We start from the raw sequence: 15,118 nt of genomic DNA, 5'->3' as shown, positions 1-15,118 counted from the left end.
TCCTTTTGAAACCCAAATCCCCCTCCAACAGTCTTAGAGTAACGAATCTGGAAATATTAGTTTGCCTCAGCAGGCAAAGCCTCTGGTAGCCAGCGGTGCTGTGTGACCGCTTTGTCACTTGCCACCTCTGTCACTGAGTGCTGGTACAGTGTAAAAACCAGGTGCTTTGGAAAGCTCCCCCAGTCTCTGCTGATGGTCAAAATCTGTCTCATGTGCACCCTGAAAATACACATGGAGACAGGACAAGCAGATCTCAGGAAGGTCTGGCCCTGCAGGCCGGACGTCCCCAGTCCCGCATCACCATCTGATGCCATCGCACAGCCTTCTGATGTCACAGAGCGTTTCCAGGATGATCCCAGGCTGTCCCCAGCGTCCCCTGGTCGCTGCCACCACAACCTCTCTTGCCACATCTCTGGCAGCCCTCACTGGCAACCTCTCTTGCCACATCTCTGGCTGCTCTCACTGCTTGCCACGCTCTGTGCCGCAGAGACGAAGCAGACGCAGACGTTGTCGTCCTCATCCATTTCGACTGCCGCGGCTGAGACAGGTGAAGTGAGGAGACTCCTGCTTCCCTGCCATAGCTCTGCAGCAGCCATGAGCTCCATTGTGCACCTTGGGATTTGCATCCCCAGGCCCTGAACAAATCCAGTTGCGGGGAATGCACAACTGCTCTGGGCAAGGGGTCTGGACACCCTCATCGTAAAATCTGTTATCAAGAGTTCTGGTGTTCTCTGGTGAGACAGGACTTGCACTGCACAAGACCAAGATGTCACCAATGGATGACTGAGATCATTTAAAGAGCCACTGTCAAAGATATTAGCAAAAGTGGTTTTAATATGATGTCGGAAAAATGCAACTGAACCAAGTTCCGTGGCAAGGTTCACTAGTAACGTACAGCAAAATCATTTGAACAGTGATTCAAAACTACTGAGGCACAAAGCAAAGTACCAAGGCACAATTCTGCTTTTTCCTCAGGCTTTCAAAGCATCTCCCAGCATGGACGGAGCTTTCGTGGGCACTTGGAGACCTCATCGCCCACGGGGCCTCATCTCGGCCCAGTTCACCAGCCCTGGACCCAAATACTCAGTCCAGGGGACAACGGGTAAGACAAGGATCAGAGCGGTGCGTGGCACGGTGAGCACACCCGTCACAAAATCAGCTACAAACCTGCTTCCCTTTACTTCCTAGGTTACATCAACCACAACCCGACCAAAGTCAAAGCCCCTGCGTACACCTGCAGAGGGGCAAAAGCTCCTGCGGAAGGCGGCTGCTCCCCAGGCCCTCGCTATTACGTGGAGCCCTCCATGACCAGGACTGGGAAGTACGTGGCTCCAGCCTACGCCATCACTGGACTTCCCAGGATAAAGACGGAGATCACACCTGGACCCAGTGAGTAACATTCCTCCAGCTGTTTGTTCAGACAAGGCAAATACGTTTTCACATTTCCCTGCCATAGTGGTACAAAAGATAGATGGCTACATAGATAGATGGGTACAAAAGATAGATGGGTACAAAAGATAGATGGCTACAAAAGACAGATGGCTACAAAAGGTTCAGCTCACCCTTTCAATGAGCTGTCGATGTTTTCTGGCAGCTGGCACTTCTGCAGCTGTTAGGGAGAGCAGCTCTTGGTGAAATTGCCTCCCTGGATTGAGAAAAACGCCAGAACTTCACCGCTTTTGTGCTGTTGTCCTCTGCCCTAGGCGATTACAGCCCGGAGAAGTCCAATCGACACATCTTTAAGTGCCCGCCTGAGCCATCCATGGCCTTCCGGAACAGGGGAGTCAAAACCGACTTCACTCCAGGTACGTGACCACAGGGAGATGGAAACCCTTGTGGCTGGGGAGGCCTCTAGTGACAATCTGCTGCTCAGCCTTTCAACCAGAGTCAATGAGGAAAGGAAGCAGATATCCTTCGTGCTGCCCTGAGCAGGCTTTGCAGGGTGCCTGTCTCTGCCCCAGAGGTTTCTTCTCTTCCCGTTCCTCTTGCAGGTCCCGGCACCTACACCTTGCCCAGGGTGCTGGGCCCCAACACGGCGCACACGCCTGCCAGCCCGTGCTACTCCATGAAGAGCAGGAGTCAGCGGGATCGCTACGATGCTGATCTCGCCAAGGTGAGAGTCACATCCAGGGGCCGCAAAAACACACAAAGAGAAAAATCGCTGCCCACACCTCCACCAACTTGCACTAGAAGGGCTGTGTGGTTCCCAAATCCTTTGCCCAGCTCGCTGAACTGGCGCATCCTGTGCCGGGAATGGGTAAGTACAAACACCAACGATTTTCACCCAGCAGCTCCCCTGACTCTCTTACAGACCCCAGGCCCTGCGGCGCTTCCAAAGATCCAGCTGGACGTTTTCAAAACCAGAGCTCCCGGGTACACCATGGGAACCCGAACTCAGCTCCGAGACAAGACGGTCAAACCGGGGCCGGCGGATTACCGCACGGGAAGGGTAAGGCAGCCGCCTTCTGCTCCTGCGCGGCTTTGCCAAAGCATCTCCCCTTCCGCTGGGGCTGCCTTGAGCTGCACAGGGTCCTGCTGCAGTGAGAAGCTGCAGGACAGCCCTCCTGTCCCTTCCCTTGTCCCCAGCCCAGCAGGGGGAAGGCAAGGAACACTGCTTTACCTCACAAGGGACAAGCAGACACAGCTCCCAGCCTTCCTAATGCTGGAAAGAGGAATTTGGAGGCGACAGAAATACAGCAAATCTGGCTGGAGCTCAATGTCCTCTGGACTCAGACCCAGCTTTTCACACCAGCTGTGATGAGCTTTTCTGTCTGTTAACTGCTGAAATCTAGACTTTTCTTTTACTGTCCTCAAAAACAAACTCAGTGGATGCCTTTTACCTGCTGCTAAACTGGTTTTCTCTTTTGTTCACATACGTCCCCCAAAATGAGAAGGAAATCCAATGAATCACAGCCTCAGGACATCTCGAGTGCTCTGCTCATACTTGAGGTTTCCAACAAGCGTGCTGCACGAATAGGTGCAGCGAGCTGGAGGCTGCAAGGCACACGTACTGCGGTGTGCGAGGAGGAGCTGCAGTGCCCATCGGCACCCTTGTTCCGGCAGACGGCCGTCGCTGAGGACAAGTCTGCTGGGTCAGGACACTGAACTGCGCTGCACCCACAGCCAGCCCTGACCAAACAGAGACACAGAGAGATGCAGAGTGACTGTCCAGAAATGGCACTGGGCTCGGGGCCACGAGCAGGGCAACAGGCACCCAGACAAGCGATGACAAGGGCCCATGGTCACCATTTCCTCCTTTACTCCTACCAGGTGGAGCTGATCAAGCCCCAGGCGCCTGCAGCCACGTTTGGACTGCGCCATTCCGTGTACACCACTCCCCTGATCCTCGACGTTTGAGATGTGTTGAATAAAACAACGTGTTGCTCAGAGAGGTTTTCTCTTCACCTTGAGACAAGGGGAGGGGTTTCTGTGGGTGAGGAAGAGCTGCTTGCTCTGTTTAACCCTACAAGCAGCAAAAACCCTACAAGGTTCAGAATGGAGGGCAATCAGGTCCTAGTAGAAGCAACAGCTCTAACAGCACATTTTCTCCTGATTGCCCTAACACAACCAAACGAGGACCCTGATTGCTCACTTCACCCTGGACGTGTCTTGTTCTTCCTCTGACACCTGCTGCACACCTGGCTGAGGACAGATACAATCCACACAGTGCGACTGGAGCTGAACGCTGCACCCCAAAACCAGCCGGGTCCTTCCCTGCACGCTCTCAGCAGAGAGCAGAGCATCCTGGGGACAGCTCAGGAAAAATAATCACTAATTCCTGTTTGAAAAGGCAAAAAGTAGTGATACAGCAAGGATTTCTCCTGGGTGATACGGGATATTTTTTATAGGTTTGCCGTGATGTGTCTTGGAGGCTCAATTACATAGTTATGAGTTTGGACAGTAACACTTTGGTTTTGGTCACTAGTGCTATGTCATTGTAGGACGTTCTTTGACCAGAGACACGTTTCAGGTGTCAGACCAGGGCTGCCCAAAGCACTCTTGCTCTGAACCAGCTCGTACAAGCCTGCATGTTTGCAATCATTAGAGCTTTATCCTGGGATACGCGATGGGGGACACAGAGAAGTGTCTGCAGGGGAAGTTGCTGATTTGCACATTGAAGCCTTTGTTTCAGCCCCAGCAAACGTCAAGTGCAAACTCTGTGCAAACCGTGCACAGGCACAACCTGGAAACACACACACGACCTGGAAACACACACATGACCTGGAAACACGGGCACAACGTGGAAACACAGGCACAACCTGGAAACACGGGCACGACGTGGGAGCACAGGCAGCAGGAGCCCGAGACAGCTCCAGTTCGTCTCCTCTGCCAGTGTCCAGCTGCAAACTCAAGACATTGGAGAACATCCGCTGCCTCAGGCAGCCCTGCGGTAGAGACACCTCACCTGAGGTTCACACACCTTGGCTTCCCATGTTTCAAACTCCTGAGATTAATAGGAAATGTTTAAATGTTTTTATTTATATGTTTAAGATTTAGAGGTATTCTGATGATCAGGAAGAAAAAAGAATTACAAATTGGAAAAGGATTCCTGCAAGCTGCCTTTGCAGAGAGAGCACAAAGGCCAGTCAAGCCTGGATGAACTACCCCGTGTCCTGAGAACCTCATGTCCGTCTGTCCAGCCCTCCAGGGATGGTGACTCCAGCACTGCCCTGGGCAGCCTGTTCCAATGCCCCACAGCCCTTTGGGGAAGAAATTGGTCCCACATGCAACCTCAACCTCCCCTGGCACATCTTGAGGCCGTTTCCTCTTGTCCTGATGCTTGTTCCTTGGGAAAAGTGACAAATTCATCGAATGTTTCCAGCTGATGTCATTACCACCTTGCACAAAACTTCCTTTTCTGAGAAGCAGGGATGAAGTGGATCTATACCATGACACTGATCTATACCACACTATGCTGCCCTGCTTGCTAAGGCCTTTGGGTCACTGGATCTGGTATTGTCAGACTTAAGTCCTGACCTACCAACACAAGAAAAGAGCATTTTTAAGGATGCCAGAGCAATGAAGACATTTGTGTACAATGGGACATTCCACTCTATGGCTCGAACATGACCTGAGGAGTATCAATTCCTAAAAGTTTTACTCCATTTGAAATATGGCATCTATAAATCTATATGATGCTGAAACCAGGCATGAAGAAAGGAAAACTCATGACTACTGTAAAGCCCATGTAATAAAACTGCCCGGATTTAAGATCACAGATATATTCCAAGTATCACAGCGTGACCATTGCGCTTGCAGGCTCTTGATCTGCTCAGGGACTCCAACCATTCCATCCTCTGCACGGCTTCTGAGACCATGGAATAGCCCTGGGGGATGAAAATTTGGGCGCGAGTCGACATTGTGAGCTGGCAGCTCAGAAGGCCCATGGTGTCCTGGGCTGCAGCTTGGGCTGTGAGGTCACAGAGCCGCTCTGTGTCACACCCTGGTGTGTAGTGCTGTGCACGGACACCGCTCCGGCAGTGCTGGCAGCGGCAGCAGCGGCGGCAGCAGCATCTGCAGCGGCAGCAGCATTTGCAGCGGCAGCAGCTGAAGCAGAAGCGCCAGCATTTGCAGCAGCGGCGGCAGTGGCCAAAGCAGCAGCAGCATTGGCAGTAGCAGCATTTGCTGCAGCAGCTGCAGTGGCCACAGAAGCAGCAGCAGCATTAGTGGCAGAGCTAGTGGCAGTGCCACAATGCAGGGGTGGGGGGCCATAACCCCCTCGCTCCTCTTTATCCTCCTCCTCCTGGCTCTGCAAGCCCGGGAGGTCGAGGCAGCGCCGTATGGAGAACGGGGAACTCGTAGGCGGGCAGGTGGGGATGGGCACCCAGCCCAGAGATCTCCCAGTAAGAAATCCCCGAGGATCCCTGTGTTTGTCCGTCCAGTCCTTGAGGGGTGTTACATGCGGCCTGGAAACAGTATTTTGAGAGCTGCCAGGTGCCAGTCAACAGGTCACCCCCACCCCTCTGCAGCTATGGGAACCTCCACCCACGTCTGTGTCCCACATCATTACCTGACCTCCCCTCCAGTCACCACAGGTCACTGAGAAAGAAGCAGATGACAAGATCTAATGGAATGTGCTTGATTCCAGATGTGCCTGTAGCCGATGGCCTCGCAACTCCTCAGCCGGCTCTTGTCCGGGAACATCACGGCAATCCCTCAGGTCTGTTGCTTGAAGGAGTGAGCATTTAGGGTTTAATATTCTGAAGACGTCCATTGAAATATTTCCTGGGAGTTTCTCTGTTGTGTCTGTCTGCAGACACGGCTGGACGCAATGGAAATCCAGGGTACCAGCTGGCTCCCAGGGCTGACACTCGGGGCGGTCTCATGGGTAGGTTGTGGCTTTTAACTTCCTTGGGGAGCTGCCAGCTCAAAGCTGTTCAGTGATGACGGGATCACAGTGTGTGATGGAAACTTCTCGTGGGTGTTCAGGTGCAGGTGTGAACACCGGGAGGGCTTTTCCAGCCTCGCAGCTCACTCGGCATCGCGAGGCTGAGTGCTCGGCCTTGGCTGACTTCACGGGCTGAGCACTCGTGTTCAGTATTTTATTTCTCAGGAATTTAACTTTCTACTTTCCGTTAAGGTCCTCAAAGAACAAGGCCTAAGGTATTAAGACGAAAGTCTTCCCAGCATAAATCAGTCCTCAACCAAGTCCTGGAGGAACTGGACAAAGTAGAGCATGGTGGGTATATATCGCTCTAGAGCAGAAGACTTGGGAAGTGGAGGTTTAGATACACGTGCTCCTCAGAAGGGCGCTTTCCCTGACTGAACTGACACCCCAAAATGCTCTGGCTTTGTTTCTGAGTGTTATCAATGTATTCTGAGAAAGATATTGGTTCTTGAAGAGGTTACTTCTCATTAAACTTATTCCATTTCTTTCTAAAGACCTGAGCCATGACACTGGGGAGACCGTGGCGATGCAGAAAAGAGGAGACCAGGTAGTGCCGATCTACGATGAAGTGACTTGGACAATGAAATCACGAGGCATGCCAGGTAATTGCTGTCCTTCAGTCATCCAGTGCCATGAACCAAATCCTCTGTGTCTGCAGGCTCTTCAGCAGCCAAACTCTTGCCTTGAGTGCCCCCCCAGGCACAAGGGAGGGGTCCCTCCTGTGCACTGAGGTCCAAAGGGATGCACTGAGAGATCGAGCACGGTTTAGGGCGAACCTGCCCCGAACTCCTGCATCCTCTGCTGAGGCTTTACCTTTCTGTGATTCTTGGCAGAGCTGCCCAACCCCGGGGAAGCCCGCCAGGCTGGAATCAACGGCCTTCTTGACAAGATTCCAGGTACGGAGCAGCCTTGCAGGGCCAGAAGTGGGAGACAAGGCCTGAAGGCTGGGGGCATGCAAGCAGTGCCCGTGCTGGAGCAAAGGCAAAGGGGGGGGCGGGGTTCAGGTGTCTCCCCATGGGCCGGACTCTGTCCTCCTGGGGTGTGGGTTCCCCGGGGAGGGAGAGCTGGGGGTGGCATTCCCTGACACAGGGATGGTTTTTGTCTGTCTCGCTCCAAGGGACAGTTGATCAAACTGCTGTCAGACTTCGTGTGCAGAAAACACTAAGGTACAGAATTGTTCATCCAGGTTGGAGCACCAAGAATAAGAACAATACTACTGACACCGCGACCTACAAGAACCACTGCTTAGAAGCCGTCGTGGGGGTCTTGGGCTCCATCCTGTTTGGGATAGTGCTGTTTTGTGCATGCTGGCTGTGCAAGAGGAGAATACAAAAGTGAGTTGTTGAGCAGGGGCTGTTGCCAAACTCCTGTATCATATGGCGGCCATTAGCCTTGGAACATTTAGAGCCAGGGTACTCTGAAGTACCCGCTTAGTTACTGGCCAAACTCCACTGAGGTTCCTGCTGAAGGATGGTTTAACTGACCGCTCAGCTCCTGGGTGCTCCTTAACAAAACCTGCTCTTGCTGTTCCAAGTGTCAGTTAAAAGTGGCTCTGCCCAACAAGAGCTGACCCAGCAACAGACGTAGGCAGAGCAAGGTCAGGAAGAAGAATGAGGGATGACGTTGCCATTGAAAGCGAGAAGCGCAATAGTGACGTGTTCCTACGAGCAGAAATCACCCTGTTGGGTCCTGCTGTAAATCCCAGGTGTTCACCTCGGCCAGGGTGTCCCTGCAGCTCCAACTGCAGCTCCCCCGTGCAGCCGGGTGCCCGCACCCCACGGGTCGCCCAGCGCTGCCCCGCAGCCTCGCACCCCCCAGCACCACGGCCACGGCGGGGCCTCAGCAGCCTCTTCTCTCCGCAGGCGCCGCGAAGCCAAGGCCAAGGCAGCTGGGAACGCGGCATAGCAATAAACACAGTTGAACAGCACAATTGTCTGGGCACCAAGAATAAGAACCTGCGCCGAACTTCATGTCAGGGCACGCAGGGAGGTGGATGCCGCGGTGCCAGCGGGCAGGGAGCTGGGCGGGGGACGCTCCGTCGGGCTGGGGCGACACAGCTTCCCTGGTGGGACCGGCCTGCGGAGCTGGGCCAGGAGGGAGAGCTGCAGAGAGAGGAAACATTGGGGGCTGTTCACAAAATGACTTCAACCTCATGTCCATCAATTCCCACTTTTACCATCTCATAACACATCGTGATGCTTAATACATCTCCCAGCTTTTTTATTCCAGCAAAAGCTTAAATTAACCACGTGTCCTACAGTCACCATTAAAGCTTTACAGAAGACAGGAAACTACTGCTGAACCACGTGCTGCTGAACCACGTGCCGCCGTTTCTTTCTATGCGCTGCCATTTCTTTCTGACAGTAATTGCAATGTATGGAGCAAGAGACCTGAGAAATTGCCTTTCTTAGATTCCAGACCAATAGATTCATATGAGTGTGAAACATTTAAACTAAACGGATGAAGGAATCCTAAATTATGTTTATATCACGGGCCATGCTAATTTCTGCAGGCCTGGAGGGAGCATCTTCAATGCTTTATTCAGCTTTATTCATTAACTGAAACATTTTCATTGAAATAAAGTTGCATCAAAATAAAGTCGTTTCCTGTCAGTCTGCTGATTTTCTTAATTTCTCAACACTATTATGTTTCATTGAAACAAAGATGCCTTGTTACCTTTCCTTCAAAGGATATAATTTCTCAGAGACTCGTCATGTTAATTTGATGCTATTTACTACTATATGTTATTATTTGGTCTCGACATACGTCAAATGCCGTGTGTCAGAGTGCTGTAATATTGGTCCCACAGGAAAGTGGAGCTTTTTGTATCTGCATAGTTGGTGCTTAAATACAATACATTTCAGAATAAGGATCAAAATGAGTTTCTGAGCATTGAGTGGTCTGTCAGAAGGAAATCCCATATTCCAGCACTAACCAACGAAGCAAAGTGTCTGCTGCTTACAGACCACGGGAATTTAATTGTCATATCACATTCTGGCAGGTTTCTTGCACTGACGGGGCTCTCATGACATTTCACAATGATAACAATTATTCAGATTTCAATGGATTCAAATTTAGACTGCCGAGGAAGAGAAGGGGACTCAAAAAGAGATTGCTGAGCAGAGACGTGGCAGCAAAGACTCCGGTGAACCTGAAGAGACGGCAATACTGGGACTCTCAAACTCTCCATGTCTGCACATAGATAGATAGATATTCTTAACAGCGCAGAAATGTGGAGCTGCTCACCTTGCAAGAAAAGATCCTGCTCAACAAGAGGAGGCCCAAGCTTTACCAGTAAACACAACTCCCATGATCTACAAACATCACTTCAGAAACTCGGGCTGCCTGGAAAAACTGCTCTTCACCCTTCCTCGTTTAATTGAAACTGTCCTTTCAATTGCAAAGGCCACCCATTAGCATTACAAAGTCACAGGACTTTCTCCTCAGTTCTGCTGCGCTGCTTTTCTCACATTCAGGATGCTGAGACAGCCTGATCTCTGAGGGAATTTTTTTTTGTTTTAAGGAGAAGAAGAGATATTCTCATTCGAGACACCAACAAGACGCCTAACAAGAGCCTTTTGCGAACAAAAATACTTAAAGTACTGTAAGCGAATGAAGCGGAACGCGACAAGTGCGGGGCTGGCCCTGCGGGTCCCTGCGGCGCAGCAGCCCCGGCCCCGCCGCCGCCTCAGCCGCCTCTTCCCGCCCTTTGTCCCGCCCCTTTTTCTCCCCTCAGGGCCCGGCGGCCCCTCAGCGTCTCCCGCCGCCGCTGCCCCTGCCCTGCGCCGCGCTGGCGGGACTGCGAACGGGGACTTTATACCGCAAAAACACTCTTCTCTAAATAATGTGCTGTTGACAAGTAACTCTGGAACCTTTTCAGTGATTCTCTGTCACAGTTCGCACACAAAAGGAAACTGACCAACGGGACACAAAAGCCCAAGCATTCATGACCCTCCCTAACTGAACAAGCACGGCTTTCCAGAAGAATTGACATCACAGAAAATAAGTTTAGGTAAGATGAAATATTATTCTTATCACTTAGAGTAACAGACACCCACAGGATTGAATTGCCTATTTATTGTAAAACAATTTCTGGGGGCGATGTTGTATGGGGCGCCTGTACTTTGGTGCTCTATGGCTGCATGGTACCTTAGAGCACATTTTGGGAGGTACAAGGGCTTTTATTGGATAAAATCCCACCCATGTCAATCCCCAACAGCCCGGCTGCCTACGTCTTTACCCTGGAGTTCATCGAGCTGTTTCTTCCCTCTGCTTTTTCTTTGTTAGAGGATGAGATTTTCCAAGCAGCAGGACTGTTGTTCTGAACAGTAACGTTGCCTGGGAATTGGCCACGGGGACGGTTTTCCCTGAGCAGGTTTAGGTTGGCAGGTTGCTCTCTTTAGCCTCCCGGCACCTGGACTCCCTCAGGAACATCTGCCGCAGGAGCTGAATTCAGCGCTTGCCAAGGGCCCCAGAGTCACCCAGGGGATGAAAAGCCCACACTAAATACACTGCTGAGGAAAACACCAAACACCGAGTCACCATCCAGACACAGGAACATGCACAGCAACCCGGGGGCCAAGGCACTCATCGTGCTGCATTCTGTGCTTTGATGGTCAGGGTCTGAAGGGTCAAATACAACCGACACGTGTGATCACATTCGTCCTTGGCCAGAGAGTTGTCCCTGACCTCAGGATTTATGGACCTGACATCTTCAACACCTGCAGAGAGTCCACAACCGTACTGGCTTCTCCAGCTCCTGGTGAGTACAAGCAAATGAATTATCTCTGTAACTAACCGGTATGAACCGGAGCCTTACTGCAGGCTGATTGTCTGCAAACCCTGTATGACAAAGATGCTCTACAGATCAGGTGCAGGCTGTTGCATTTGGACACAGCAGCATTTCTACTCCCTTGCTTTCACCATTTCCTTGGTACCTGAGATGGCGCAATTTCCTTAGAACAGGAGTGCAATGTGCCCGGTATTAAGGGCTGCCAAAGAGCGCACAGATCATTTAACACCTTATCTCATGGTGTTTGCTTTTCTTGCTTTGTAAAGAACTCCAACCCATCCACAACAAAGGAGCCTGCACTAGACTCCATGTCCTGAACCTTGTGCAGCTGAACTACTGCCGTGCCACCATCAAGGTCTGAAAATCTCACCTTTCTGGAACCACGTACAGATGCCCGATCACTGCTGCACAAAGCCAACCCCGATGCTGTTCTGCCCTGACATCTCCTCTGCCAGGAGTTCCCTTCCTGATGATTCTAATGCTGAAACAGGTCAATTGTTGACCACAACTTTCAATAAAGCGCCTTAGCATGGATTAACTCTGGATACTTTCTCGTTGCTGTACCCTCCGTCATCTATGAGCACATCCAGATAAATACTTTGATTGTATGTACCCCTGACCTTGACACAGGGCACAACCACAGAGGTGAGCGAGCATCACAGAGTGGCCATCACAAAGAAGGTCTGCAGAGTTCAGACCTTGCTCAGGGAAAAGGAGTCTAATTGTAGGATTTAGAGAGTTCTTCTGTTCCTAGACTAGAGTCCTGTATCTCCTCTGCTCTAACGAAAATGGCAGGATGCCCTGGGTTACCCAGTGAATACAAATCTCTCTCTCAGAACACCAGCCATGCAACATCCCGCAGTTTCTGTTCCCCTCCCACCCATCCCCAGAGGTTTATTCTGCAGCAGCTGAGGAGGAGACAGAGTTCACTTTGGCCCATCTCAGGCCAAAGCAGCTGATTTCCCTGCATTAGCACACACCAGTCCCTGTAGAGGAGACAGACAGGAGTTTGTTGCTGCTCATCTCCTTCCTTTTGCTGTTACACACGTTCTTGGGATCCCCTTACACACCACCAGCTCCCCTTCTACTCAGGCTGAGGCTGAATATGGCAGAAAAAGCAAGAATCAAAGCTGAGGAGGGATTTTCACTTCATTGATAATCACTAAACACTATCCCAACAGAACCCTTCAGCTCTTGTCATGCCCTGCTCTGCCTTGGTATTGGCATTTCTCTATTTAACTCCCTTTCCAGCAGAGACTGGAAACAAACATATTAGTGTGTTTTAATGCCAAATGTACATGAGTGAAAGAAAAGAAAATGTCAGCTACTTAACGAACTAATAAAACTTCTCGCAGAAACAAATATACACCTGTGATGCTGATGGGATTTTGTTTTAAAACCCGCAAAATTATTCCGTGAAATGCAGTCAGTAAAGCTGCGTCTCTCACTCTGTGCAGCTCTGCTCCCTCCTGCTGGCCACATGTGCACGTACTTGTGCCTTAAACCGGGGAAACCCAACTGCAGGAGATCTGAATATTCATTTAACCACACAGCGCTCCATCAGAGCTCTTTGCAGGTTCCCTGCTCAAAGTGATGCATGTTTTGGGGTAACCGCTGTTACTGAACAGACCACAAAGGAAAATACTGAGTTTGCATCTTGGGAGTCACAGGGCACTGAGAATCCGGACACCTGTGCTGAGGGTTGGATTTGGTCATCAGAGCAAGATTATTCCTGTGCTAATCTGAGGGTGCGAGGGAAACAGTGATTTGGGGAGGATAGGATACTTTTTATAGCTGACACATTTTTTGCAGCACAGTGTTTGTGGGTCCTGACATGGACAATCAGAGATGTGGCGGCTGAGGTTCTGTAGTGGAAATGCTTTTCCTCTCCTTTTGAAACCCAAATCCCCCTCCAACAGTCTTAAAGTAACAAATCTGGAAATATTAGTTTGCCTCAGCAGGCAAAGCCTCTGGTAGCCAGCGGTGCTGTGTGACCGCTGTGTCACTTGCCACCTCTGTCACTGAGTGTAAAGACAGCATAAAAACCAGGTGCTTTGGAAAGCTCCCCCAGTCTCTGCTGATGGTCAAAATCGGTCTCATGTGCACCCTGAAAATACACATGGAGACAGGACAAGCAGATCTCAGGAAGGTCTGGCCCTGCAGGCCGGACGTCCCCAGTCCCGCATCACCAGCTGATGCCATCGCACAGCCTTCTGATGTCACAGAGCGTTTCCAGGATGATCCCAGGCTGTCCCCAGGGTCCCCTGGCCGCTGCCACCACAACCTCTCTTGCCACATCTCTGGCAGCCCTCACTGGCAACCTCTCTTGCCACATCTCTGGCTGCTCTCACTGCTCGCCACGCTCTGTGCCGCAGAGACGAAGCAGACGCAGACGTTGTCGTCCTCATCCCTTTCGACGGCCGCGGCTGAGACAGGTGAAGTGCGGAGACTCCTGCTTCCCTGCCATAGCTCTGCAGCAGCCATGAGCTCCATTGTGCACCTTGGGATTTCATCCCCAGGCCCTGAACAAATCCAGTTGCGGGGAATGCACAACTGCTCTGGGCAAGGGGTCTCGACACCCTCATCGTAAAATCTGTTATCAAGAGTTCTGGTGTTCTCTGGTGAGACAGGACTTGCACTGCACAAGACCAAGATGTCACCAATGGATGACTGAGATCGTTTAAAGAGCCACTGTCAAAGATATTAGCAAAAGTGGTTTTAATATGATGTCGGAAAAATGCAACTGAACCAAGTTCCGTGGCAAGGTTCACTAGTAACGTACAGCAAAATCATTTGAACAGTGATTCAAAACTACTGAGGCACAAAGCAAAGTACCAAGGCACAATTCTGCTTTTTCCTCAGGCTTTCAAAGCATCTCCCAGCATGGACGGAGCTTTCGTGGGCACTTGGAGACCTCATCGCCCACGGGGCCTCATCTCGGCCCAGTTCACCAGCCCTGGACCCAAATACTCAGTCCAGGGGACAACGGGTAAGACAAGGATCAGAGCGGTGCGTGGCACGGTGAGCACACCCGTCACAAAATCAGCTACAAACCTGCTTCCCTTTACTTCCTAGGTTACATCAACCACAACCCCACCAAAGTCAAAGCCCCCGCGTACACCTGCAGAGGGGCAAAAGCTCCTGCGGAAGGTGGCTGCTCCCCAGGCCCTCACTATTACGTGGAGCCCTCCATGACCAGGACTGGGAAGTACGTGGCTCCAGCCTACGCCATCACTGGACTTCCCAGGATAAAGACGGAGATCACACCTGGACCCAGTGAGTAACATTCCTCCAGCTGTTTGTTCAGACAAGGCAAATATGTTTTCACATTTCCCTGCCATAGTGGTGCAAAGGATAGATGGCTACAAAAGATAGATGGCTACAAAAGATAGATGGGTACAAAAGATAGATGGCTACAAAAGCCTCAGCTCACCCTTTCAATGAGCTGTCGATGTTTTCCGGCAGCTGGCACTTCTGCAGCTGTTAGGGAGAGCAGCTCTTGGTGAAATTGCCTCCCTGGATTGAGAAAAACGCCAGAACTTCACCGCTTTTGTGCTGTTGTCCTCTGCCCTAGGCGATTACAGCCCGGAGAAGTCCAACCGACACATCTTTAAGTGCCCGCCTGAGCCATCCATGGCCTTCCGGAACAGGGGAGTCAAAACCGACTTCACTCCAGGTACGTGACCACAGGGAGATGGAAACCCTTGTGGCTGGGGAGGCCTCTAGTGACAATCTGCTGCTCAGCTTTTCAACCAGAGTCAATGAGGAAAGGAAGCAGATATCCTTCGTGCTGCCCTGAGCAGGCTTTGCAGGGTGCCTGTCTCTGCCCCAGAGGTTTCTTCTCTTCCCGTTCCTCTTGCAGGTCCTGGCACCTACACCTTGCCCAGGGTGCTGGGCCCCAACACGGCGCACACGCCTGCCAGCCCGTGCTACTCCAT

General features: G+C 51.4%; 1 protein-coding gene and 1 long non-coding RNA gene across 2 annotated transcripts; both read left to right on the top strand.

The window, feature by feature from the left end:
• Positions 1–10,125: 10,125 nt before the first annotated feature.
• LOC135576373 (uncharacterized) lies at positions 10,126–11,940 on the top strand. Its single transcript, XR_010468074.1, has 3 exons — positions 10,126–10,400; positions 11,009–11,150; positions 11,447–11,940. It is a non-coding gene; the product is annotated as an uncharacterized LOC135576373 (long non-coding RNA).
• Positions 11,941–14,010: 2,070 nt separating this feature from the next.
• LOC135576371 (ciliary microtubule associated protein 1A-like) lies at positions 14,011–14,900 on the top strand. Its single transcript, XM_065041198.1, has 3 exons — positions 14,011–14,169; positions 14,256–14,456; positions 14,755–14,900. Exons 1-3 carry the CDS (start codon positions 14,064–14,066, stop codon positions 14,862–14,864), a joined length of 417 nt encoding a protein of 138 aa, XP_064897270.1. The 5' UTR covers positions 14,011–14,063; the 3' UTR covers positions 14,865–14,900.
• The last annotated feature ends 218 nt before the right edge of the window (positions 14,901–15,118 follow it).

Source organism: Columba livia, chromosome 25 (genome assembly GCF_036013475.1).
Source record: "Columba livia isolate bColLiv1 breed racing homer chromosome 25, bColLiv1.pat.W.v2, whole genome shotgun sequence".
Lineage (NCBI taxonomy): Eukaryota > Metazoa > Chordata > Aves > Columbiformes > Columbidae > Columba > Columba livia.
This window is presented reverse-complemented; position numbering and strand designations above follow the sequence as displayed.